The sequence below is a fragment of the Diceros bicornis genome, chromosome 16 (assembly GCF_020826845.1).
Source record: "Diceros bicornis minor isolate mBicDic1 chromosome 16, mDicBic1.mat.cur, whole genome shotgun sequence".
NCBI classification, from domain to species: domain Eukaryota; kingdom Metazoa; phylum Chordata; class Mammalia; order Perissodactyla; family Rhinocerotidae; genus Diceros; species Diceros bicornis.
The window spans coordinates 52,983,922-53,010,370 of record NC_080755.1 but is presented as its reverse complement, the minus strand read 5'-3'; the positions used below and the strand labels follow the sequence as shown (position 1 = coordinate 53,010,370).

The 26,449-nt window shown below is 42.4% G+C and overlaps 1 protein-coding gene across 1 annotated transcript in view; it reads right to left on the bottom strand.

Annotated features, from left to right (window-relative positions):
- TNFRSF11A (TNF receptor superfamily member 11a) overlaps positions 1-26,449 on the bottom strand; it is a 50,842-nt gene that overhangs the window by 12,732 nt on the left and 11,661 nt on the right. The window contains exons 3-9 of the mRNA XM_058556623.1: positions 14,503-14,584; positions 13,197-13,322; positions 9,227-9,370; positions 6,243-6,336; positions 4,762-4,856; positions 3,309-3,422; positions 703-755 (exon numbers count right to left, since the gene is read on the bottom strand). Of these exons, the coding sequence (XP_058412606.1) occupies positions 703-755; positions 3,309-3,422; positions 4,762-4,856; positions 6,243-6,336; positions 9,227-9,370; positions 13,197-13,322; positions 14,503-14,584 (708 nt within the window). The remainder of the gene's footprint in view (positions 1-702; positions 756-3,308; positions 3,423-4,761; positions 4,857-6,242; positions 6,337-9,226; positions 9,371-13,196; positions 13,323-14,502; positions 14,585-26,449) is intronic.

Sequence of the window (26,449 nt, the reverse complement as noted above, 5' to 3'; positions counted from 1 at the left end):
AATTTATATAACTTTATACCTAAGAAAATAGATCTAAAGGACATAATGGGACAATTAATGAAATTTTAATATCGAATGGGGATTGGACAATAGTATTGTACCACTATTAAATTTCTTGATTTTGATAAATGTCCTATGGTTATATAAGAGAAATTCACACTGAAGTATTTAAGGGTCAAGGAGCACAATGTCTACCATTCACTCTAAAACGGTTCAAGAAAAAAATATACATACACATATACACGCAGAGACCAAATAAAGCAATGTGATAAGTAGAAACAATTGGTGGATCGGAGTAGAGGGCAGGTGGAAGTTTTCTGTACTATTCTCAGCGCTTTTCTATCATTTTGAAATTATATCAAAATTAAAAATGACCAAAATAACTACAGAGTAAAGGAAAGTGGCAGCTCTTTCCTCCTAGGAATCTGTACTAGGCAATCAGGATTGTCACTAAAATAATAATATAAATAATATATGTACAAAGACATGACAGAAATGGAATGAAATACAAAGAAAACAGGCATTTAGATGAGCCCCGACTTGGGCTTTGGGTTATTCTGTAGGAATTAGCCCTGGGATTTGAGGGTCCATCCCCTCAAGGAAGTACCCCTTACACATGGGGTCAGTATTCCACTAATAACAGTTATATCAGCTTAATTGTTAAAAGTACTTAAAGGAGGCAATTAAGACTTTTAAATTTACCTTATTTCCACTTAGGCGGCCGCAAGCCTCATTGACCCAGTGCCACAAATTAGCTAGAAAAACAAAGTAAGAATAAGGGTTTCATACGATTACTTCCTATTTTTAATTCAGTATTATTGACCACTATCTCAGTTCAATATTATCTTTAAACATAATCCTCTGCAAGTCTTTCAGTGAGAGTTCCTGAGAGTGAAAACATTTAAAGGAAAATCAACCAATTGAAAGACTATGAAGGCATCTTATTCTTCCTATCAAAAACAGAACTTGCTGATCCATGTAAAGCAAAATATGATTCACCAATGTTCCAGCGAACACCTTTTTCTTTGACTACGAGGGACTAGGCTCGGCAGTGTAGAGGAACAAAGACGACGTGGGTCTAGGAGACTGACTTACCAGTAAACTAGCTCAAACATATGTCCAATAAAAGTAAAGTGCACGCCGGAAGGCCGTGTCAGACCCCATCAAGTTCCAGTGGTCCCCCAATCCTTTTCCACTATACCTTCTTGCTTCTCAGAAGGAAGAAGATGTTCTGTGGCATATACAAAGTCTATCTCCACTAACTTTTTACAAGCGAAGTGATGAAACTTAAGTCAAATCTATAAATTTAAAAAAAATCTATGAACTTACATTATACAAAGATAAAATTTTACCCTACCTCCATTGAATATTTAATGTTGAATTCACTATAAAGACTAAAGTCAGGAGGTTGTCAATTCTCCATTGAAAGATAATCAGGTCATAATAATAGCTAATGATACCTATTATGTGACCTTTCCCAGTTTATTTAACTTCTCTGAGCCTCCGTTTCCTTATCATAAAAGGGGGAAATAATAGTGCCTTCCTTAAAGTGCTGTTGTGAGATTTGGTTAGTCCATGTCAATGCATATAGCAGTGAGGCACAGAATACACATTCAATATATGTCAGTGATTGCTACCATCATCATCATTCTTCTTGTTTTCTATAATTTTGAAATTATATAAAAATAAAGTTACCCCCAAGAAAAGGAGAGTTGCATCTCTTTCCTTGTAGGGACCAGTACTAGTCACAAATGGTACTGAGAAATATCTGCACGCGGAGGTGATAACTTTTCATAAGTACTATGATAACCTCTCCCCTGGAGGATTGTGCAAGTCCCCCTAACTGGTGTGCCTGCACCCACTCTTACTGTACCCCCAAATTTATTTTAATTACTGAAATACCCAAACACTAAAACCAGAGGTATTTGAGATGGCTGTTTTTACTTTCCTTTGCTAAGGATAAGGAGCAAACTCCCTAGCGATGTCTGCAGGGCTGTAGCATCTGGCCGTGCCTCCCTTTCCAGTTTCATCTCACGCTGGTTCTGACTTTCTGCTCCAGCTGCACTAACCTTCCTTCAATCCCCCCAACTCACCCTGCTCCCCGCATCATGCAATTCTCTCTGCATGGAATGCTTCTGATTCTCCTTGGGCTAATTAATTCCAACCTGACTTTCAGATCTCAGCTCCTCTGCCTCCTCTTCTGGGAGGCCGTGGCTGACGCCAAGGCCGGGCAGACTCCTGCCATCTGCTCACCTGGAGCTCTGCACCTTCCCTTTCAGTACTCAGCCTCATTCTGTGGGCCTAACGCCCACCTTGTCCACTGAGATGCTTCCTCCATGAGGGCACTCACTGTGTTTGTGTTGCTCGTATTGAGTCCAGTCCCTGGTGGCCAATAAACATGTGTTGAATGAAGGGATGAAGAGAAAGCTAACAGTTATAAATCCCGATTCAGTAACTGGTAGGCCCATTGCCTTTCACATTGATAAGATATGGCAGTAAAACATTATTAGAGGGAAAAAAATTCAAGATCAAAACATTAGAAGTCTGTTTATCTCTGACTATATGAGCGACCCACATCATCTGAATATGCATTATTCAAATCCCCAGTTACCATGCTGTTAGGGTAGTCAAGTTGCATTAAATAAAAATATTCAAAAATGAACAGATTTTAAAAAAAGTGGTTCCTGGGACCCGCCCAGTGGCGCAGGTGGTTAAGTGCACATGCTCCGCTGCGGTGGCCCAGGGTTCGCCGGTTCGGATCCCGGGCGCGCACCGACGCACTGCTTGGCAAGCCATGCTGTGGCGGCATCCCATATAAAGTGGAGGAAGATGGGCACGGATGTTAGCCCAGGGCCAGTCTTTCTCAGCAAAAAGAAAAAAAGAGGAGGACTGGCAGATGTTAGCACAGGGCTGATCTCCTAAAAAAAAAGAAAAATAAAAAAAAGTGGTTCCTATTCAAACATTGGTCTCTGCTTAATATTGGTGTCTTCAATCACCATCTTCCCTCTTTAATCTTTTGATTGACCAATGTTACGTTAGGTAATGTAATGTCAATGGAAATAGCAAGATATGCAGGGTTTCATGAAGTCCATGGATGCGATGTGGGAAAACTGATCAAATCATAGCAAAGCAGAGGTAGACAAGATAAACAGTGAGCAACTGAAAATGGAAAAGGATGGCAACCTCCTTATTGTAAGCAAATCACAGGAGGCAGTCAATGGGCAATATATGCATCTTCCAAAGCATTTACCTAGAAATGCATCATTTTCTTTAAGATTCATTTTCAAAACCCACTGTAGATACAATACCTGTCAGTGCTTTCCCTTTTTTCCTATAGTAAACACCAAAGATGACAGCAGCAACTAATGCCACAGATATGAAGAGAAGCAGAATAATTAAACTGGGCAAGTAAATCTGGGGTTCTGTATTGGAAGAAAATGAGAAAAATGGTATTAAAGGTTATTTTAATTGTACTCTCTAAGTTTAAAAACAAAACCCTTTAAATCAAACCCCAGCGTCAAGGATGTTGGTCTGGAATAAGAGAAGTGTGAAGCTCTGGACCCTGACTGTAGGTTTGTCAGAGAGTGCTCACATTCGGAAAGGTGGACTCAGCAATGCAGCCCAGGCATCACTCTGAGCAAGGCCAGCCCAGAACCATCTTTACATGTTTCTCCTTTAGAACGACTCTAACCATGTTTACCACGCCGTCCAGTTCCAACTCTGCTTACCTATGGCACACCTCAATCTCTCCAGGTGGACGGCCTTGGAGGCCAAAGGAAGCCCCTTATCATATCTCTTTCCAAATGACAACACGGCACCAGGGTTTTGCTGGTCATGAGAACAGAACCACAGCCATCTGCGAAGTGTTTCAGGTATTTCGTCGACAACACAATGTGGACTCACCCCATATTTTCATCCCCCTTGATCACTTCAGTGCTAGAATCTTTATACTATAAATGCTTGGTTGACATGACCTGCTTTCCAGGACTCTCCCCTCTCCTCTCCTTCTCTCTTTTTTAAAATAACTTTTTATCTCCTCAGTTATTTGTAATGTTATCTTCGACATGCTCTTTTTAAAACGCTGCTGTGACTGTGTAACTCCATATCCAGAATGCTCTGATGTCCTCCTGTTTCCCAAAATGTCAAATCTAAACTCCTGATTTTCTTAGTCACCATTCATTAGTCTCATTCTTCTGTGTCCTCGGTTCTCTTGTCTCATTAGAAAGGTCTTCTTGCCACTCAGGCCATCTCTGTGCTGTGATATCTGGACTCACCTTCACACTGTCTCACTCACTTGGATAACCAGTATCCACTATTAACTGTCAATTCTCTGTCAATCTTTGAAACTGTACTCAAGATTAATTTTATCTACAAAATGTTCAATAAATAACAATAGCAATATTCTAACAAGTTGCTAACTCTGGTTGGTGACCAAAACTTCCCCACAGACACCCCTACTGTGACCACCACCATCCTACAATACTTGGACATTTTAATTTATGGTTGCAGCTCAATTTTCTTTCTTTTTTTTTTTTTTTAATATATTATTCTTTATCCATTCCAGAGTAGAAAACTATCAAGTAAACAACACATATGGAATTAAAATACTGATAAAAATGAAATACTGAGCTGATCATGGATAGGATGAGTTGAAAAGGGAGAGATAAACCCCTCTAGATACAGTATGTAATTCGGGAGAAATCTAGAAGAGCTGACTAGACTGGGGGACATCTACCAACAAACTGCTCTATTTAAACATACCATTTGGTGGTTTCATAGATGGCAGAGAAGAACTACAAACCACATCTGATTTATCAGTCCCGTGATGTGCTTCCGTCTTTCCAAGAATGGTACAGCTGTGGAGGAAAAGGTAAGTGTTTTGGTTTTATATTCCTGTTTTAAAAAAAAAAAGCGACACAGGGCTTTACTCCACTAGATTACGAACTCCTTCAGGAGAGAAATTCAGGTCATCCTGGGAATTTGAGTCCCCAGTCCCCATCCACACATCATAAAGGTGGACGAAAGAATAAACAAAAGTAACCACTGTCAGTGTTCTCTAAGAATGACTCTGAGAGTATGGTCCAAAAGAGAGTAGATTGGTGTCTTCAGTAAAGAAGATTCCAATGCTTCAACTGCCATGAGTAAGTGATAAACCTTTGATGAATGCTCTTTTTTTTTTTTGAGGAAGATTGGCCCTACACTAACATCTGTTGCCAATCTTCCTCTTTTTCTTTTTTCTCCCCAAAGCCCCAGTACATAGTTGTATATCCTAGTTGTAGGTCCTTCTAGTTCTTCTTTGTGGGATGCTGCCTCAGCATGGCTTGATGAGCGGTGAGCAGGTCCGTGCCAGGATCTGAACTGGCGAACCCCAGGCCACCAAAGCGGAACGCACGAACCTAACCGCTGCACCATGGGGCCGGTCTCTGAATGCTCTTTTGAAGTTGAAAACACAGAAGATCTTTTCAACATAAAACTTGGATAAGTGGATCGGAAAATAAATATTTAATGACAATTAATATATTGGGAACTGAAAGAATCATTGCATTGATTATTAGTATTCAACAACCAGCGGGCAATGAAAGGACCTAGGAATTCCACTATAGATATACTCACGTAAGTGTGAAATAGTATATGTGTGAGATGATTCATTGCAAAATTGTTTATTACTGCAAAAGACTGGAAACAACCTAAACAATTATCAATAGGGAACTTATGAAATAAATTTTGATACATCTCTACAATGAAATACTAGGCCACAAGGATCTAAGGGAACTAATATGGAGTGAGCTTCCTTTAGGATATATTATGTGTTTATAGTATGCAAACATTTATATAAACAGGAAAGTTCGATAAGCACATACACACAACACACACACACACAATCTCTGGACAAATAAACCAGTGTTGTTGGGAAGCTGGGAAAAGTGGGAGTGATGAGTGAATGATAATAAATATCATAAATCATTTTCAACTAAATAAGGTTAGAAAGAGGAAAAAGAAGCTGCAACTGTAAGTCAAGATTCAGTCAAACTGATTCTAAAAGGTAGCACACATCAGGATGAAGATTGGGTTGGACTGGTTTATTTTGCCCACACTGAACTGACAGACTTTTTCCATTTTGAACATGGCTTCAAGAGGAAGCCTCACCCAACTGAATCAGGCTGTTTTCAGCCCAGACGAGACAGTGGAGGTTGATTTGTTTAAAATCAACAAACTCTCTAGGCTCCTTCCTTGTCACTTACTTGGTCCAGGGTTTGCATTTTTCTACGGAAGAGAAGGCATCGGAGAAGTAGCCTACGAGGCAGGGCTGACACACCGTGTCCTTGTTGAGCTGCACTGTCAAAAAAACACACAGACAAAAGAACAAACAGAAAACAAACGAGGACACTTAGAGATCGGCCAGGATGGTGCTCCAGAGGACCAGAGCTCAGGAGCTGCCCCTCTGCCTCTGGCCTTCCACCCCTGCCTTCGCCACCTGCGGCTGATTGCTTCAGCCGCACAGGCTTTTAGAGGGCCCCACGAGACGCGTTCTGATCCCAGCAGTAGGTTACAGAATTGTATTCAGAAAGGGAACATGCCCAGTGTCAGGCTGCTAATGTCACTACCTGGGTTAGAGCCAGCTCTCTGGTCCTGACCTTTTGCTGTTCAAAGCCACTGTCCTGGTCACCAATACTTTGTTCCTAGCCCAGGAGCCTGCTGTCTGACTTGTTTTAACGAGGCACCTGTCTGCTCGCCCTTTTCAGCCTCTTGCGCTGACATCAGCTTTCGTCTACAGAGAATGGCAGCCCTTTGACTGCTTTTAAGGGAAACTTCTTGTCCTAACCCCTTCTCACCAGCTTAATCTCATCGGTCCAAGTATTGGAGTAACAACAATGTTTTCAAAAAAAAAAAAGAATCCTACAGGTTTCTTTCTCTTAAACCAAGGTTTGGTAGCAAACTTTTTCTATAAAGGCTCATCCAGTAAATATCTTAGGCTTTGCAGGCCTTCCGGCCTCTGTTTCAATTCCCTGTGGCATGAAAGCAGTCATAGACAATACGTGAAAAAAATAGAAATGGATGTGGCTGTGATCCAATAAAACTCTATTTACACAAACACAAGTGGTGGGATGGATTTTGGACACCTGCCTTAAGCCACAGCACTGAGAGCAGGAATTGATCCTGGTTGGTAAGCTTTCTTCAGCTCTCTCATATTCCACAAAAACTACATTATCAAAACACGAAATGTCTCAGATTTCCTATGTCTGTTATCCTTACTGCAACTGACATGTGATGACTCTTTGGTAATTCCAATAAAGAAGAACATTGTCTACCATGTCATATCATAAACAGGCAATTGGCTAGCGCCCCAAACCACAAATTACTCTTGAAATTAGTGGCACGTCTGTGATTTATTTTCATGACTAAGACACTAAAATAAGGAGTTACATTTTCTTTGTCTAAAGTGAAGTGGGAAGTACATTCTTGATTTCTGCAATTGTCTCAATAAGTAGGGTACCCTCCCTTATTCTAGCAACTTGATTTGCCTTGAAACCATATTAATGAGAGCCCAGTTAACATCTAGTCACTCACATTAATTCAAACAGCCTTTAAAAAGATAAACACATTCTTGAAGAGTAACCCTTAAAAACGAAGAGACTTCCTGAGGGGTGACAAGGCACACAGAGCTTTAAGGGCATTCATTTCCACACACTTGGCTTCCACGTCCACTCTTTGTAACACAGACCTGCCAGGGGCATCCTGCAGGTTCTCCTTTCCCTTTTCCCTTTCACACTCACACTTCTCCCACTTTACAAAAAGAAGGCACACTTCTTAGCCCTCCACATCCTGCTGTGGTGCCAAACCTCTGAGATGCCGAGCAAAGCAACAAGTCGAAATACTGGTGATGGGCAAGCTCCTGCACTCAGAGCACCTCAGTACAGCCTCTGACTTTCCCTGTCTATTAAGGGCGAAGTGTGACAACAGCAACGGGGTATCTGGGACCAGGATGAGTCATTCTGAATTCAAATATAGTGTGAGATGGGGCAGAAGTGAAATTTTCATTCATCCACATCACCCCCTCTATCCTCCATCTCTTGCCAAAGAATGCACCATCCCCACGGGAGAGGGCAGAGAACATTCAGAAAAAAGGCGGCAGCACCTTTTATCACGCAGGTGCCAAACTTGCAGAAAGGCTCTGGGACTCGTCTATCTTAGAATCAGAATTCAGAAGGGAGTTGCCTGTCATAGGAAGATTTATTCTAATAATTAAAAAATCAAGTCAGACTTTTTCTAAGAGAAAGCTCATCTGGTTTAGTCAGTGCCTTTGACAATAAGGACTCACTGTGCCAGACAGACTCTGTGATGACCATTTTCCTCAACAGGAACTGAAATGAGTAATATTTTAATTCTCCTAATCCTGTGTTTTACTTTTATAACTATAATATAGCAAAATATAATATATTCATTTTTGACCAATTGTGTAATAAGAACTGTAATAACAACTTAGTCCAGAAGAAATGTTTTGAACCCTTAGAACCTTGAGTCACAGGAAATTTTTAAAAACTAAGATTTCAAATAGGTGCATATTTTTTTGATGTAAAAGAGTATGAAAAGGTAATTAGTAAAAGCTTTCGAAGCATAAAAATACAGTAGGATAAAATTCTGTGGGGAAGGTGAAATGCATATGAATCAAAAGAGAGAAAAGGACTATACAAAATTTCCAACAGTTGAGGATGACTAGTACATTTTAAAATGGATGATGAAGGGTATCAAATTGCTATGGTGTTTAGATTCCACCGAATATTTTTAAAAGTGTTACTCTGTTAAAATTCCCTGGAAACTAAGTCCTTAGCAACCCTTTAAATTTGTAATGAAAAATTTTAGATGTCAACTTAAAAATATGCCAGGGGGTGCACGGTTTTTCAAAATTCTTCTAAGGGAGTGCACAAGTTAAAAAAAAAAAAACTTGAGGACCCCTGCATTATCGGGTGCCCTCCTAAGTGGGGATCCTGAGGTTTCACAGATGAGGAATCTCGAGACGAGCACGTGGGCCAAGCGCTCACATTCCCACGGAAGAACCTGACCTGGGGTCATTGTCTGGGGACCCTCGAGCTCCTGCAGCGCCACCTGGCTCCCTGGAGCGTGAATGACGCAGGGAAGCCGTCCCAAAGCCGGCTCTGGCCTCGGTGTAATCGGTGTAATCGCACGACTTGGTGAGAGCCGACCGACGCACGAATGAAGCCCGTACCCGGGTGCTGGGCGCCGAAGCCGGGCGCGCACTCGGCGTTGCGGCGGCAGCAGTCACAGTCGTCGCTCCAGTGGTAGCCGGCCGTGCAGGCGCAGCGCCGCGGGGCCGTCCGGTTGCCGGGCTCCACGGCCACCAGGGCCTTGCCTGCGGGAGAGAGAGACGGGGCGGCGAGGCAGCGGGAGGAGGCGCGCGCACACACCTTCCACCTCGTGCAACTCGCCGACGCCCAGCCCCAAACCGCCCAGCCCCAAACCGCCCAGATGCAGCGCCAGGGCCCGCTCGCCGCCAGATGAATCATTCAGGACCTAGGTTTCAGGAACTCCCAAGTTCCCCTCACACTTCCTGTGCTGGCACTGAGACACTGAGACATCCCGGGAGGTGTTTGTCTCTCTCAGTAATTAATAGAGTCTTGTAGGTTTTTCAAAGTCGATTTTCATGTTAGTAGGAAGATGAAGGACTGGGCGGTTTATGATCATTGACTATTTTGGCTAATGCAGAACAGACTTTACAGCTTCTTGATTTTTAGTAAATTCAAATGCGATAAATATTAATACTGATGCTAGATTGGACCTATGAGAACAGGGTTTCTGGAGATTGGGAATTCATCCTGGGATCCTGCAGGGCCACAGGATCATTCAGAGTTGTGAAAACAGGAGTCACTGTGTAATTAGGCAAATGGAGAAAGTACAGGGGTTGGGCCTGATGACATACTTGGAAATTAATCTCTCCTCAAATACTTAGGATAACACGCTTATTTGTCTCTTTTCTCACAACACAGAGCAAGGTGCTTTCCTTATCCTCAATCTCCTGGCCCTTTCCAGCTTTTGTGAAACAAGTAAATGCTCACACACACACAGTCAATCCTCGTTATTCACTGATTCATAGTCAATTCTGCCCACTCGCTAAAGTTCATCGTAGCCCCCAATCAATACCCCTGGCACTTTTGCAGTCATTCTCAGACACATGCAGGACAGAAAATTTTGAGCCACTTGCTTGACATGCATGTTCCCAGATGAAGTCAAACAAGGTGACACTCTGCCTTCCTGTTTCAGCTCTCACACTAGAAACAAGTGTCCTTTGTGCAGCCTATTTAGTGACATTTTTTTTTATTTTTGTGCTTTTTGTTAATGATTCCATTGTTTAAAATGGCCCCCAAGCGTAGTGCTGCAATGCTGTCTAATGTCCCTAAGCACAAGAAGGCTGCGATGTCTTACAGAGAAAACATGTGTACTAGATGAGCTTCGTTCAGGCATGAGCTACAGTGCTATTGGCTGTGAGTTCAATGTTAACGAATCAAAATATTTATTAAATAAGGTGACTTTAAACAGAAACACACATAAAACAAGGTGATGTGTTGACTGGTTGACAACAACGTGGTGACAGAGACTCGCAGGAACCTGTATTTTTCCTAGGAGCCACAGTTCAGTATTCGCCAGTTCAGTGTTGGTGGTACATTATAGAACATAACTACTGTGAACAATGAGAATTAACTGCATACACACGTGTACATACACGACACAATACAACATTATTGAAAACAGACCTTCTACTCCTATAAAGACCCCATCTCACTTGGATTGTCCAAATGGCCCTTGTACTTTACATTCCTGAATACTTATAGGAGTTTGTTATGGACTGATGTTTCTGTCCCCTCAAAATTCATATGTTGACATCCTAACCCTCAATGTGATGGTATTAGAAGGTGGGGCCTTTGAGAGGTGATGAGGTCGTGAGGTTGGAGCGTTCATGAATGGGATTAGTGCCTTTATAAGAAGAGACAGCAGAGAGTTTGCTTCCTCTCTCTGTTCTTCGTCATGTGAGGACACAGCAAGAAGCAGCTGTCTTGAAACAAGGAAGAGGGCCCTCACCAAGAACCCAACCGTGGAGCACCCTGATCTCAGACTTGAGCCCCCCGAACCGTGAGAAATAAGCCACTCAGTCTGTGGTATTCTGTCAGCAGCCTGAGCTGAGTAGGACAGAGTTCCAAGGGAAAAAGAAACAAACAAACTAGAAACCTGTTCCCTCCTTCACTGTCTCAAATGACAGCCACCAGCCACCTTTACATTCCCATTCTTTTCAGCATGGTGAACCTGGAGAAATCTCCATTCCCTTCTGTGTCCACTCTCTGAGGCCCAGGTCAGCTCTGCAGCACCAAGGTCAATATGCATAAACATGTACATAATGCCCAGAACATACATGGATAAGTGGCATTTCCTTGGAAAATTCTAATTTCAGCGTCCCACTCAAATGTAAGTGAATGGAAGCTTGATGAACAATTCTGACATATTTTTAAATATCTTAATGCACCAGGTTTTCTGCTTTAATTCATTTTGGCAGTAGATAGAATGAATCTTTATTTCCAAGAGACAGCAATGAGTCAAGGTCATTACTGAGCAGTGGGAAAGAAAAAAGACTTGATCAGATGCTTCTGTTTGGTGAAGTTTCCATATTACCTTCTCTGCCAAAATCTGCCAGCTGTCTCTAACACATTAGAAAAATTATGAGGTTAAAAAGAAATGCTTATTTCCTTTCCAGTTCTGTCCACTGAAAAAAACCCTATAAACAAGGATCAACCCAGTAGCAATGAGCCTCCTAGCACCCAGACTGAGGTCACTAAATAAGATGTTCACTGAAAGCCGTCAGGAATCCTTGAAGGAATGGCTGATTCCAGGCGCAGGGCAGGACATGTCCAAGATGAGCCTGGAAGCAAGGGAGCTCTTAAAGACAACTGGGTTGTATCAGAAGACATGGGGGCCCCCTGGAAGAGGTGGGACAATGTGTGCACCAGTAAAACTAGTAACCGCAATGGTTGGAAACACCTCAAATATGTCTAAATGCATGAGTTCATAATATTCATACAAATCCTTTGCCGAAAGCTTGGTGATCAAGTCATTATTTTGGAAAGTGGTAAAGCAAGTTAGAAGCATTCATCCTGCCTTTCCTGTGTATAATGCACTCAGGGTAACAAATAGTTGATGAGGGAAGTTTCTCTTTATAAAGAATTCCAGCTAATAAATGAAGAAGGAATGATAGAATTAGAACATCACCTTCCTGCAGCCCCTGATGAAAACGGATCTAGGCCATGATCATCAACAGCTGCTAATATCACAAAAAGAGAAGCAGCTACCGCATGATCACCAACATAACTACAATATGCCAACTATGAAGGAGTTTTACTCCAAACAAAACAAAACAAAACACAAACTAGATTCTGATCAGCCTTCTAGATCTAATAACCACTTTACAGGAAATACAGGAGGCAGAAGAATATGTTATATGACACTGAGGGAATGCAACCAGCGAAAATCAGGCTGAACCCTCCGCAGGATTAACAACATGGTTTCTTCAACAGATAAACTGAATGGAGAAAGGAAAAAGAGAGGGAAAGGAACCTCTAGGTTGAGACTTAAGAGATGTATTTTGATCCCGATTCCTACAAATAAATAATAATTGAAAAATCATTTGAGGCAAAAAAACTATAGCAGTCTGAGAAGGAGATCAAGCTCCTTCTTCTAGAGTTAATAAGAGCTCCTTCTAGAGTTAATAAGACATTGATGATTTAGGAAAAAGCCTTGAGAGTCAGAAGATCTGGCTCTGAGTCCTGCTTCTCATTTGTTATCCTTGGAGAAGTCATTCAACCTCTCTTGGTCTCAGTTTCTTCATCTTTAAAATGGGATAATCCCGGCTGCCTCACAGGGTTTTGTGAGGATTTAATAACAGAATACATGTGGAAACATTGTGGAAATATTTTGTCAACTGTAACATGGGTTCCATGATTACACTGCAACACAAACGTATTCCAGAACAAAAGCTCTGAATGAAGAATGTTAACACAGTGCTTCTGGGATCTGAAGCACATCCTTCTGGGGGTCTGTGGTCAAAACTTCTTCCTATGTCACCCCAGAGAGACAGCACTGCTGTATCTAAACATATTGTTCATCCACACTTCCCACTGACATGACTGACTCACCTGTATCGCAAACTTTATGTAGCAAGCATTTATCTTCTTCATTCCAGGTATCCAAGTATTCATCCGGGCCACAAGGCAGACATACACTTTCAGAGGTAGTAGTGCATTTGGAAGACATATACTTTCCTTAAATTAGAAGAGGGAAAAATGCACCAATCAAAAATACCCAAGAAACCAAAAAAAACAAAAATGCACCAATCTACTGGGCCATTTATATGACCGAGATCCCAGGAAGTCGGGCAAAGACAGTATGACACACAAGATGAGGCCACATGGCACAGTGATGGGCTCCTCAGGCCTCCCAGATGACTAACATAACCTCTCCTGTGTCTGCTGTGTCTGCGGTCAGAGCAGTCCTTTCCTTCTTCTAAATAAAACATCACCCTTCCACCCAAAGGACTAAGGAAAAGAATGATGGTTTTCAAACTGGTGCCTGCAAGACCTGAGGGGTTCCCTGGGGGCTAAGCAAGAGGAACTTCATTTCACCCCTTCTCTCTCCTCCCATCTTCAAAATCCCCTCTACTGTCAATATGGATAGTTAATTTCTTTTGTCCTAAATACACTGTGGGCTCATGGTTAACTTAGTTTGACCAGAGTGTCCTACACAAACACACAAATGCATGAAAATTACTGGATTTTGGTTTTGCACATTCAAGAAATATCTGAGCTGAAATATCTAAAGGGTCTTGTTATAAGGTAACCACCTTTTCCTCAAAGATACCCTACTGTCCCTAGATCAATGAGTGAGTGAGGACCTTGTGGACTTCGGACTTCGCTGGGGCTGCAGAAATACTTGACTGCATTCTGGCAGAACAACTTTGGGGAAGTGGTAACCAGTCTACCTTCCACTCCTCAGCAGGTGTGTGGGGAGAAGGTATTACAGGGTTTAGGCAATTTTCAGCAGCAACAATTCCAGTATGGTTATCCTCTTAAAAGTTTCTGTGAAAATAATACTTTTAAACAAGAGTTGCATTTCATATTTTGAGAGGTTGAATCACAAAGCGCTAAAATATGGTTTTAAAAACCTTCTTGCCTTCTCAAGAAATAGTGTCTTTGGAAAACTGTGTTCCAGCATGAAGTAAGTACCAGTTTCTGAAATTGCTTTTGATTTTGAAGTGATTTTATCTATTGAGAGAAAGGCTTTTGTCTTCAGAGGGACATACATCACTACCTGCCACTACCATAAAAAGTCTATCCAATTTCTTTTTTCATTGGCAGGATAGGGATCATTCTTTAGATTAAAAAATATAAACAAGAGCCCCACCCGCTTTTGAGGGACAATGAAAGGTGGCTCAGAACTACAAACCTGGTTCACATTTGTGACAGCATCGTCCAAAATGCTCATAATGCCTCTCACTGCTACACGGAGGGGTGATCTGAAAAGTCACCTGAAAAGGAGATTGACATCAGGTAGAGATTATGCACAAGTTCTTTCTGGATAAAACAAAAAGTGAATCACCAAATTACATTTCTGAAAAGCCTAAGAAAACACCACAAACAGTCCTGAAACTGGTCTACATATATACCCCCCCCCCAAAATGTCACTTTCCTATTCTAGCCCATTTCTGCCTAAGAATGTATAAAACCAACTGATACTGGCATGAAAATCCATTTAAGCCCTTAAAAATATTTCGGTTATGCTTATGGTAGTATGATGGATTAAAGGAAAATTTACCAGTTGTACACAGAAGGTCGAAAACTGCTTTACACAAGCCACATACAAAATTGGTCCCACTTCTGTGTAGTCACCTGGTGGCCAATATGTTCAGTCAGTTTGGTCATAAAACTGTAGGAGAACATAATGAGGCCCCTTAATGTGTATGTTATACCAGGGGATGTCAAATTTGGTCTTACAAGCTATCTCTGATTTTAAAAGATGTTTAATACTACTTACCTTTTAAAATTTTAAACATGCAGAGAATTTTAAAAAGTAGGACAGCAAGTTGTTATAGGAACTGTATGGGCTTGGAGCTAGGAGTCCTGAACACCTGCTGGCTGAGGGACCCTGGGCAAGCTGCTTAAGATTTTTGAGCCTCTGTTTCCATTCTGTATGATTCTAATGCAGATATTAATTTCTGAATCTACTCATCTAAGTAAAACAAAACAAAAAGCCAAATCCTCTATAGTCACTCAGAGATTCTTATCAGTTGGCCGAAGAAAAGCTCTTTTCCTCATCAGCTTTCTCAGTATAAGAAAAAGACAGCAAACACTCCTGTTGACAGGCAGTCATGTTAGAAATTGAACGCTGAAACTGAATATTGAGTTTAGCTGAACAGACATCAAATTATGCATACCAGCGGTCAAGTTCCCTGCTGGGTCCCAGGGATCCAAAGTTACAGACCTTCCCTCAAGGGGCTTACACCAGGGTGTGTGCTACAGTGGAGGCAGATGGGCCGGACCTCGGCTGAAGAAGGCCATGGAAGGTGTCCTAAGAGACGTGATAAGTGAGCTCAGGCCAGATGAGGAAAAAGGAACTGGCAGGTGGAAGTAAGGGGAGGGGAAAGGTAGGCTTCTTTAAGACAGTGTGAGCAGTTCAAACAGAGGCACTGAGGTCTGAAACGGCATGTGGTGTGGGGGTAGCAATGGAGACCATCAGCAGAGTGGTGGGAGACGAGAACCACGATAGAGCTCTCAGAGGGCTTCCTCTGCATATTAAAGAGCGTGCATGGAAGGTGTAGAAATAATACGGCTTAAAAGAAGCCATGCATCTTCAAAATACCTCAGTTATTGAAGGAAGTTTTATAAAGAGAGCACCACACCCAGGAAGCCCAAGGTGTGGTGTGGGGGATGCAGCCCATATGGACCTCTCTGAACCTCAACCTGGCCAGGCAATGGGCTTATAGGAGGGATGGGGGCAGGGACAGTTACTTTGAGGTCCAGGAGAAGGGCGAATGTGTTCCTGGAGCCAGGTGCCAGGAAGGTTGTATTCGGAGTCGCTTCCTGGACCAGGCTAACACTCCCCGTGGACACTGGATGCTCCCCATGCATTCACCGCAGGACAGGGACTTAAGACCAGCGCAGTGAGCCCAGTGGAAATCAGGAAGAATGACTTAGAAATCACCCCAGCTCTCCTTTCTGGTCTCTTTTTCTCTTTGGTTTTATAGGAATCCATTTCTCTGCAGGCAGCCCCTGTCTATGTCTAGCACAGTAATGTATGCACACAGAAGAAAGAGGAACAGAGGCAAAATGGTACAGCTGAATGTGGCCAATGCAAATTTTGTCTAACCAATGGGATTTATCTGAGCCTAACGATACGTGAACACTACTGCGATGCTGATGACAGAGGTAAACAAGAGAAATGTGGTTGGGCGCATTTCAGTAATAAAGGTTATCAATTGCTTCTGACACATAAGAAAACTGCAACAGTCTCTGTAAGGTAAGCGAATACTTTGTGTTACGCATACAGACAGGTTCTTTTTAGGGGAATTTGGTAAAAGGGCTACTCCTGAAGCAGTTGTTTGGGAGAACTGTCAGGGGTTACTGGCTGTGTTCTGGGCTCCAAATCCTGGTTCCTGTTGAGTATCATCCGACCTGAACATGTGGACAATTTGTTTACACATTTAGGAGTGTGGCTATGATTCGTTCAACCCATCCATCATCTCACTTAGGAGCTTTACCCCTCCTGGCAAAAATGGGGCAGTCACTAACTCCAGAGGTGACCAGATGTCCTTGCTCTTAAACAGATTTTCACAGATTATCCCTTAGAATTCATTTCTCTCCCCCACGCTTACTGTGACTTTACACCTGGACATGTCTTATTTTTTAAATTGAGATATAATTCACATACCATAGAATTCACCTCTTAAAAGGGCACAATTCATTGGTTTTTAGTATATTTACAAGGTTGTACAACCACCACTGCTGTCTAATTCCAGAACATTTTCATCACCCCAAAACTGACATGTCTACCCGACAGAGCTATAGGATTACAGATCTTTTAAGAAGCAGCAGCAATTTTGCTATTGGGAAAATTTGCTATGGTGAGGCAGAAAATATGATATGAACCTAATTGAAGGTGCAGCTTAAACAGAACCCTACTTTGTTCTCGAGTTACATTACATACTTTGCAGTACAACTTCAAACCTTCAAAATGGCAATAAATACACAACTTAAGAGGCAACATACATAGATAGATATATTTAAGGAAATGTGGTTCAGAGGTAAAAGAATCTGGACAACTCTCTTTAGGATGATGCACATTCAGGAGAAGGCATGATGTGCCTCTGTGGTCTTCTCTCCTCTTCTGTCCTAGCTCTCTGCTTCCAACTTTCTTTTCCTTCACTTGCGGAGACCCAGCTCTCGGATGAACCCTCTTATTAGAGGACTTTGTAGCTCCCCAGACCTCGTATAGCATTGTAAAGCCTGCTTTGTGCTGGTATCACTCTGATCCCATGCTCTACTTCTAGGAACTGGCTCCCAGGTTTGCTCTGCACGGCAGTCCCTGTGTTTGTCACTAGCAGGAAATCCAGATCGCTGACACTCTGGCCTGTCTTTCTTTGGTCTGTCCCCTGGGGACGTAGAAGAGACTTGTCTCTAGATGCTGCAGGCCTTACTGGCTCCGCCTGCTCCTGACTCCTGGATCCCAAGTCCCCGAGTCCCACCTGCTTGGGCTTGTCTCGGGTTAGCCTGTACTGGATCTCCTTTATGCCAGTCTCCCCCTGCCTGGACGGCCTGGACGTACATCCTCTGAATGGCATTTTTTTGTATGAACGAATGGATGTCCTTCAGCCAGACAGATGGGACCCAGCCCCCGGGCTGCTCAAGCCCCTCCTGGTCCTCTGGCCCTTCTCTTCCAGCTGCTCCGAATTTGGGCCTGACTCCATCCTCCAAGACCAAGCTCCCAATGGCTGTGAGGTAGTGGCTCTTATTATCGGTAGCAATCCTAGTAAGGCAGTAATTTGATAAAAAAAGTTCCTGCTCAACTGTTAAGGAAACAATCTCCCAGAGAATGGGGGAATTTAGCATAAGGCTGCAGATTTTCAGTTAATGGGGTGATTTTGTCAGCCACTTATAGTCTCCTTTCTTTGCCCAAGATGTAGCAGCAGAAGGCCTTTGATAACTGAGTTGAAGTGTATAAACTTGTAGTTACCTAGGTTTTTTTCTAGTTTGCCTTTAAGATTGACTTGTTTCCTTCTAAAACAATAGAGCTTTTGAACCATAGTTGTTTTCATTAAGCAAATAAAGCAGAACCACTTTTAACATTTTTTTTATTGAATAAAGAATACTGTCACATGATACAAAATTCAAAAGATACAACAGGCTATTCGGGGAGTCGTCCTACCTTCTCCCAGCCACTCCACCCCATAGACAGCCAGTGTTACCATTTTCTTGTGCATCCTTCTGGGGGTGTAAGGAGAATAGATTGTGAGCCATTTGGGGGACTATTCTATATAACAGCTGCCTTGGAGGCCAGCTCGGATCAGGTCTGTTTGCAGCTCTTGTGTTTTGGGGAATACAATTTGATTTATGGTACTTAGAAGTCATGTAAAAAAAGAGCCACGTATTGACAGGGTCCTACTACAGTTCTTAATCAATAAACTACAAAAATGATGTCTGGCCTACAGAACTGACATCAACTAATCTTTGTTTTCTAATAGACTTGCCCTCAATTAAAAAGGAACATTAGAGTCTGTTCGTAGCAAATATCCTTTACACCTCCCTCATATAAATTCCTTGGAAAATCTAAAAAAAAAGGAGTTAAAATGGGAAGAACAATACATTTAATTTATTTGCCATCTGTTGCCTCACTTTCCCGTGTGTTTTGTGTCGAGTGTATATTTGTTTCAGGGCACGCAGGCTGGTGTTTATTTTAACAGTTGACAAATTCTGCTGGAATAGGCATGTCCACAGTCTGTGCAAGGCTTTGGGTGGTAGGAGGAAGATAATAAATGGTACATCAAAATTCTCTTTATAAAGCTGCGTGGATTTATTTCTCATTGCATAGCCATGTTGGGTTTAATTCTGAAAAACCCTAAGCTGAAGAAACATAACATATCTGCTAGCAGAGCCACAGAGACTAGCAGATCTGCATTTACAATCCTGTAGGGAAGGTTGACTCAAATACTTATTTCGTGCTGTTAATCAACTCAATCGTAGTGAAAGTCATTATGGATACTAAAATTACTTTCTTGCTCTATTGAAAATTCACGCTGACACATAACAAAGCAGAATGAAGCTTAGCCCCTTCTGTCAAATCAAGGGGAAAAGAACCCAATTCAGAAGAACAAATGAGGGATTTTCCATAGATTTTATTTTATAAAATATCATCTGTGACTATATTTAGAATTTGGCTATACTTTAGGATGGTATCAAGTTTCTGAATGTTACAGCAGAACTGAAAGATGTGGTTTTTTGTTAAGAGAGAAACTATTAAATGTGAAAATAACACCTTACTTAATAGTCCTGCTGCCCTGGAAAAAAATGTCCTTAAAGCAAGTCAGGATTGAAATTGGTCCTACCCAGAATAGAATACAAATAAATAATTAGTGACCTGTGTCCCCAGAATGCCAAGAGAGCTTCTTTACTATGACAGTCTCATGCCAGGAAATTGTTTCTCTCTGAAGCATTTTGTTTTTAGAAACAAATAAACAACAAACAAATAAAAGGCAGCATTAATAGGTCAGAGTAACCTACAAAGATATGCTATCACTTCTTGTCCATTTCTTGGAATGTCTTTTTTCTCAGCTGGCTCCGAAGACTGGCCAGAGAGAAAGTCAAAGTTTCTCCCCTCATAAACGTGTCAATTAGTGAGTCAAAATGCAGACCCTTTCAATTGAGATGTTCTGGGAGATCTTTTCGGTTTTGTCCCTTTCTTGGCTCCTTTTTTCCAGAAACTTCCAGATGCCCTTCTCTATTTTATCTAACTTTCTGTTCTTGATCATGGTGTAGTCATATGACTGTTAATGGCAAGAACCCCACCGTCATGCTTCTCAGTTAAAAGTTCATAACTGGCTTGGTGGCACAAGTGGTTGAGTGAGAGGGCTCTGCTGCAGCGGCCCGGGGTTCGCCGGTTCAGATCCCGGGCGCACCGACGCACCGCTTGGCAAGCCGTGCTGTGGCGGCGTCCCATATAAAGTGGAGGAAGATGGGCACGGATGTTAGCCCCGGGCCAGTCTTCCTCAGCAAAAAAAAGAGGAGGATTGGCAGATGTTAGCATAGGGCTGATCTTCCTCACCAAAAAAAAAAAAAAAGTTCCTAACTGGAAGTGGAAATGATACAAGAGTCATTTGTAGCCCAGAAGTCAGATAAGGCAGGTTTCCACAGAAAAAAGAAAAATTAAATACTAACTAAAATAAAGGCTGACATGCCAGAATATAGGAATTAGCGGAACAGAGGTAGAGGCCAGGAGAACACAAGAAGAGGGGAGCATGGTCCTGGAGAGCTGGTGAAGAGGGAGGAAGGGCCTGGCCAGGTGGCCCCACTGGTTAGAGTGGGGCGGGCTTCAGGGCAGGAAGATTTTTCCATCCAGGGCAGCTTTCAGAAGTGAGCTTGCAGTTTGGCCTGGACAGAAGAATGTCTGACATTTCTTTAATAAAACAGTCTACGTTTCTACAATTTGAAGAAAAGGGGGGGGAAAAAGCCAATTATAAGCCTTAATCTCCTCACCTGTAAAATGGGGCTGATAATTGTCCCCATCCCACCACAGTGAGGATCAGATGCGATAATTCACGTAAATGATGTAGCACTGGCAAGTGGCAATACTCAATAAAAAGTAGGCTCTGCTTCCTCATTTTGAAGCTCAAGACCTTTCTAGGAGGTTGCTGGGAGAACGAAGTGAAGTACCCGCATTAGTCACTCAGCACAGTGGCGCCCACCTGGCCGGCAGGCAATGGAGTGGTGGGGATGCGGAGGTGCACACCTGAGCAGATGAGGGAGCATTAGTTACTTAGATCATTCCCTGAGCAGGTAAAGGGAAAAAAGTGTTACCAGGAAAGGGAAAGAGGCTGGAAAAGAGAGAATGGGGCCTGTAGAAAAATTCTGAGGGCCTGACAAGTTTCTTGAGTGCACCATCCCTGCTTACTTTGAACTTGGCTCTGACACACAAAAGCTGACGGCAGAGTATTTCAGCTGGGCGACTGGAAAAAAATGTTTTTAATCAAAGAGGTCTATTTTTTAAAAAGTATGCTTGATTTCACATGATGAAGCGCTTTCTCATGGGACTGTAACGTGACAAGCGGTCGAGTCATTTCAGTGGTTTTCTGTCTGGGGATCAGTCAGTGGGGTACGCCGTGCTGGGGTGAGGGCAGAGACAGCTCACTCAGGGTGTCTGCTGATAAAGCGGCTGCAGATCCTATCTCTCAGGGATTCTGTAACTAGGACATAATAGAGTCACGACCAAAAAATATTACTCATTTTTCTTTTGTACAAACCAAAGCTTCACATTTCATGCTTCAGAACGTTCCACAGGCACCTAGGAAGGTAGGATGTTATACATTAAAGAGACAAAGAGAATAAAGCGGCAGCTTTTGGGGCTCTCCCATGCACCCCAACAGGTCACCTGGCACACTCCCTGAGGTGTGTTCGCCCCACCTGGGAGACCACTGAACTATGGAACCCAAGTTATACCAGCCAGGTGCTTGGCCTGTCATACCAGAAGTGGATCCAGAAATTAGAGGGTTTAATCAGAAAACTCCCTGAGTGTTTAAAATACAATTCATTTCACAGAAATATATTTTACACACAGCTCTTGGAAAAAAATTCTACTGCCAAAAGTGAGGCTCAAGTATTCCCCGATTGGTACAATATGAAAAGATGTACCTGGTTTGTTTGAGAAAATTATGACTGTCATAAATACTATTATAGTAATTGACCTGCTACTAAAGGATTTAGAGCATTCTAAAATGTATTTTATGAACGTGTTTCCAGTGATAAAGAGTATTCAAAACTCCAACTCAAAGGCATTCATCACAGCTGGTCAACTCCTACTGGTCTCATGGAAAATCACGGAGATGAATCAACCCCCTCTGCACATATAGACCACCCTCCATAAAGGGGCTGTGAGTTGATTTACTCACTGTGCAAATAATAGAGTAAGGCCAGTCATTCCTTTCCCTGAGTCATTCACCTTTATCTCGTAAAAACGATTTTCACATAATTACGATCAGAAGATAAATTTTGGTCTAGTCTAGGGTTTAACAATAGAAAGCATCAATCTCTTAAAAAGCTCTGCCATTATCACATCTTCAAAACCGTCTTTACTGAACTCTCACATACTTGTGAAAGGGACTGGTTTGGTGCAGGACTAAAGAAATTAGCCCGATCCTGTCCTCTCAAAGCATTTAGCACCAGACGACAAGGCCCAGATAGAGAGGAAAGACAACTGTAACAGAGACCCACCCGACAGTGCAAGAACTGGTGCAGTGGAAAGCTCCGAGTTCCACTGAGCCCCTGGATTCACCCTCCCTGGTCCTGTACAGGGAAAGAGAGAGAACGCAGCCCGGGACACACTGACTGGTATCTGCCTCTTCTGCCTCTGGGATTGGGAAGGAATCAGAAGGAGGTGCACAAAGCCGGGAGGGCAGGGGTGAGGGACAGAGGCAGAGGCGGGAGAAGTGGAGGGAGCAGAGGGAGACCTGGGGAGGTGCGGGCTCAGAGGCTGGTGGGGAGGCCCAGGGGTGCTCTGACACTGGGAAGGGGAGGGTGCTGCTTCAGGGCCCTGAGGACAGGCCAGCTAGGTGGTCATAGAAGAAAGGGAGGGTCGTTTGTTAGCAGCACCAGGAAACATATTGCAAAGAATGGTGGAATGGGAAGGGCCAGTAAGAAGGTGCCAACTCCTTTGAGACAATGCACAGGACCTTATGGAGGGAATAATGACATGAAGGGCTGCATGAGAAAACAACGAAGTAGCCAGTCTGGATCTTGCAGTAGGTAAAGAAAGTGGCTCTTTTCAGGGAGGTGAGAAGGGGCCGTCTCCCACCGTGAAAGATCGAATTTGGCTGTTTTTATGCCTGTCCTTTGAATGCTCTTTTTTTTTGTTGTTGTTAACTTCGGGATACTTTAATTAAAAACTTCTTTTTATTGTGGTAAATACATATATAACAAAATTTACCATTTTAACCATTTATAAGTGTACTTTTCAGTGGCATTAATTACACACAATGTTGTGTAACCATCATCACTATCTATTGCCAGAACATTTTCATCATTCCAAACAGAAACTCTTTTAACCATTAAACAATAACTCCCCATTCCCCACTCCATGTAGCCCCTTGTAACCTCTATTTTACTTTCTGTCTCTATGAATTTGACTAGGTACCCCATATAAGTGGAATTACGTATTTATCCTTCTATGTCTTATTTCACTTAGCATAATATCTTCAAGGTTCATCCACGTTGTACCATGTATCAGAACTTCATTCCTTTATATGGTGGAATAATATTCCACTGTATGTATATACCACATTTTGTTTATCCATTCATCTATTGACAGACACGGGGTTGTTCCACCTTTGGCTATTGTGATAATGCTGCAATGAATGTTGGCACACAGGCATCTACTTGAGCCCCTGTTTTAAATTCTTTGGAGTCTATACCTGAGTCATATGGTAATTCTATGTTTAGCTTTTAGAGGAACCATCAAACTGTTTTCCATAGTGTCTACACCATTTTAATACATTCCCACTAGCAATGCACGAGAGTTCCAATTTCTCCATGTCCTTGCCAACACTTGTTATTTTCCGTTTCTGGGTAATAGCTATCCTAATGGGTATGAAGTGGTCTCTCGTTGTGGTTTTGATCCTCATTTCCCTAATGATGAATGATGTTGAACATCTTTTCATGTTCCTATTGGCCATTTGTATATCTTCTTTGAAGAAATGTCTATTCAAGTCCTTTGCCCATTTTTTATGGGATAATTTAATTTTGCCTGGTCCTGTTCACGGGACTCAATGTAGCAGTTAACAGCACTGACACATATCCATATATAGGATATGTGTGGTATCAGAGGTATCAGAAAATGACCCTTGGGTTCATTTTCACCATTTTGAAAGAAATCCTTGATTTTTCTATTTAAGAAAAATGCTCCCACTCTAAACAGCATCACTGCACAGTTCTCTAGAAAATAATCTAGGAGATTTAGCATTTAAGTAATACATGCTCAGTGAGTGTACAACCTAACACTGAGACAAAATAAACCTACATCCATTTATTCCTCGCATATTAACTGAACACATACTATGTGCCAGAGACAATTTTATGTTCTGTGGATACAGTAGATGGATACTAGACACAGTCCTTGCTTATAGTCCACGGGAGAAGAGTGACAATAAACAAACACATAATGAAATCTGGTTGTAATGACTGACGAAAAAAACAAAACAGGATAAACAAGGTGATGGGATTCTGATGGGGAGCCTCTTTGATAAGATGACCTTCGAGTGGAGACCTGCATAGAGTGAGGGAACAGCCAAATTAACAGCAAGTGTCAGGAGGAGGAGTACCCCAGGTGGGCATAAAAAGCTTGTGCCAAGGCCCTGGGAGGGAGCATGCATGGCTTGATCAGGAACAGCAAGAAGGCCTGTGTGACCAGTGCAGTGAGAGAGGGTGGGAGATGAAGTCACACAACTGACTACAGAATTTATCCAGCTTGTGAGTTAATACACACCCACAGCACCAGGATTGTGTGGTATTGACTTTAGGTTCACATCGGACATTGCCGATACCCCACACAGCTTTAAATAATAAGCAGTTCATGCTATTTTCTTTACCAGGGAGGAATTACAACATCTGCCATAAGGTTTTTTAATTTTTATTTTTAACTGTGATAAAATACGCATAACAAAATTTACTATCTTAACCATTTTGCCACAATAAATTTTTGGAATAGATATTATGCACAGAAAAAAATCTGACTTAGGTCAGGTTTGATTAAAAAAACCTTAAAAATGTAGAGTAACTGTAGCCTATTAGAAGTCTTGACATATTCACCACTTTGATTTAGCAAACGTTAAACAACTGACTTTATAAGGAATCTCAAAGTTGCTTCTTATGGACCCCTCAGCAATTTTTCCATGACCACCTTGATTTTAGATATGCTCCTTAAAGAAATAAAAGAGTGCTGGGCCAGCCCTGTGGCGTAGCAGTTAAGCGTGCACGCTCTGCTGCTGGCAGCCCGGGTTCAGATCTGGTGCACCGCTTGTCAGGCTATGCTGTGGTGGCGCCCCACAGTAGAGGAAGATGGGCATGGATGTTAGCCCAGGGCCAGTCTTCCTCAGCAAAAAGAGGAGGATTGGCATGGATGTTAGCTCAGCGCTGATCTTCCAAAAAAAACCAAGAAATAAAAGAGTGCTATACTTATTCAGGCAAGAACATATCAAAGGTCTGTTGATTTTTGCCCAACTTTCTTTCTTACTTTCCTCACAATGCATTTATTATCGCTGCTCCTAGAAAAGAAAATGTATGGCCCAAAGGAAAATGAAGAAATAACTTTGCATTTCAAAACTTTAATTGCAAGTTTCTTTGTCTTCCAGGGAGATAAAGAGTGAAAAAATGAAAAAAGTTTGCAGCTGTAGGCTACTTGAAAGGAAAGTGCAAGGAAGGTTTGTTTCCTAAACACAGTCATTAGGATGGCTTTGTCCTTACCTTACCATTTGACAGGCTCCAGTGAATAGCCCTTTATTTTCCCACTGCGAAAGGCTTTTTTTTTTTTAACCATTCTTGGATTTTTTTTTTTTTTTAACTTTTATTCATTTGAGATGAGAGCTGCTTTCTCTTCTTTCCTGTAGCAAATGTCAATGACCCCTATGCTTCCAAGAGCGCACTGGTCTGCTAGAGGACAAGGATCCTCCCAGGCTCTGCCTCCATTCTGGGGGTGTACCAAGCTAATAAGGCTATGCACCCCCAAAGTGGCCAGAGAAGGGCCTAGACTGCCCCTGGCCCTCAGTCAAGGCCAGTGCTTCAAACGTGCACAGAATCACCTGGAAATCTTATTAAAATGCAGACTCAGATCCAGTAGGTCTGGGGTGGGGCCCGAGATTCCGCACTTCTAACAAGCTCCCAGGTGACCCTGACGTTGCTGATCTTTGAGTGGCAAGGTCAGCGAGTACATTAAAGACCAAGATGAGGTCCGGCTCCTCACCAAGGCTCCCCAGGCCTCCGCCCACTTCTCTTGTCCTCCCCTCAGCAGCCCTGCCCAGGATCCTTGGCCTAGAACACACTGCAGCCCTCGGCCCCCCATTTGTTCCAGCCAACTCTTGTGGTCCTGCTCAACTTTCAAGCCCCTGTCAGCCATTAGGCTGAAACGTGAAATTGCTGGC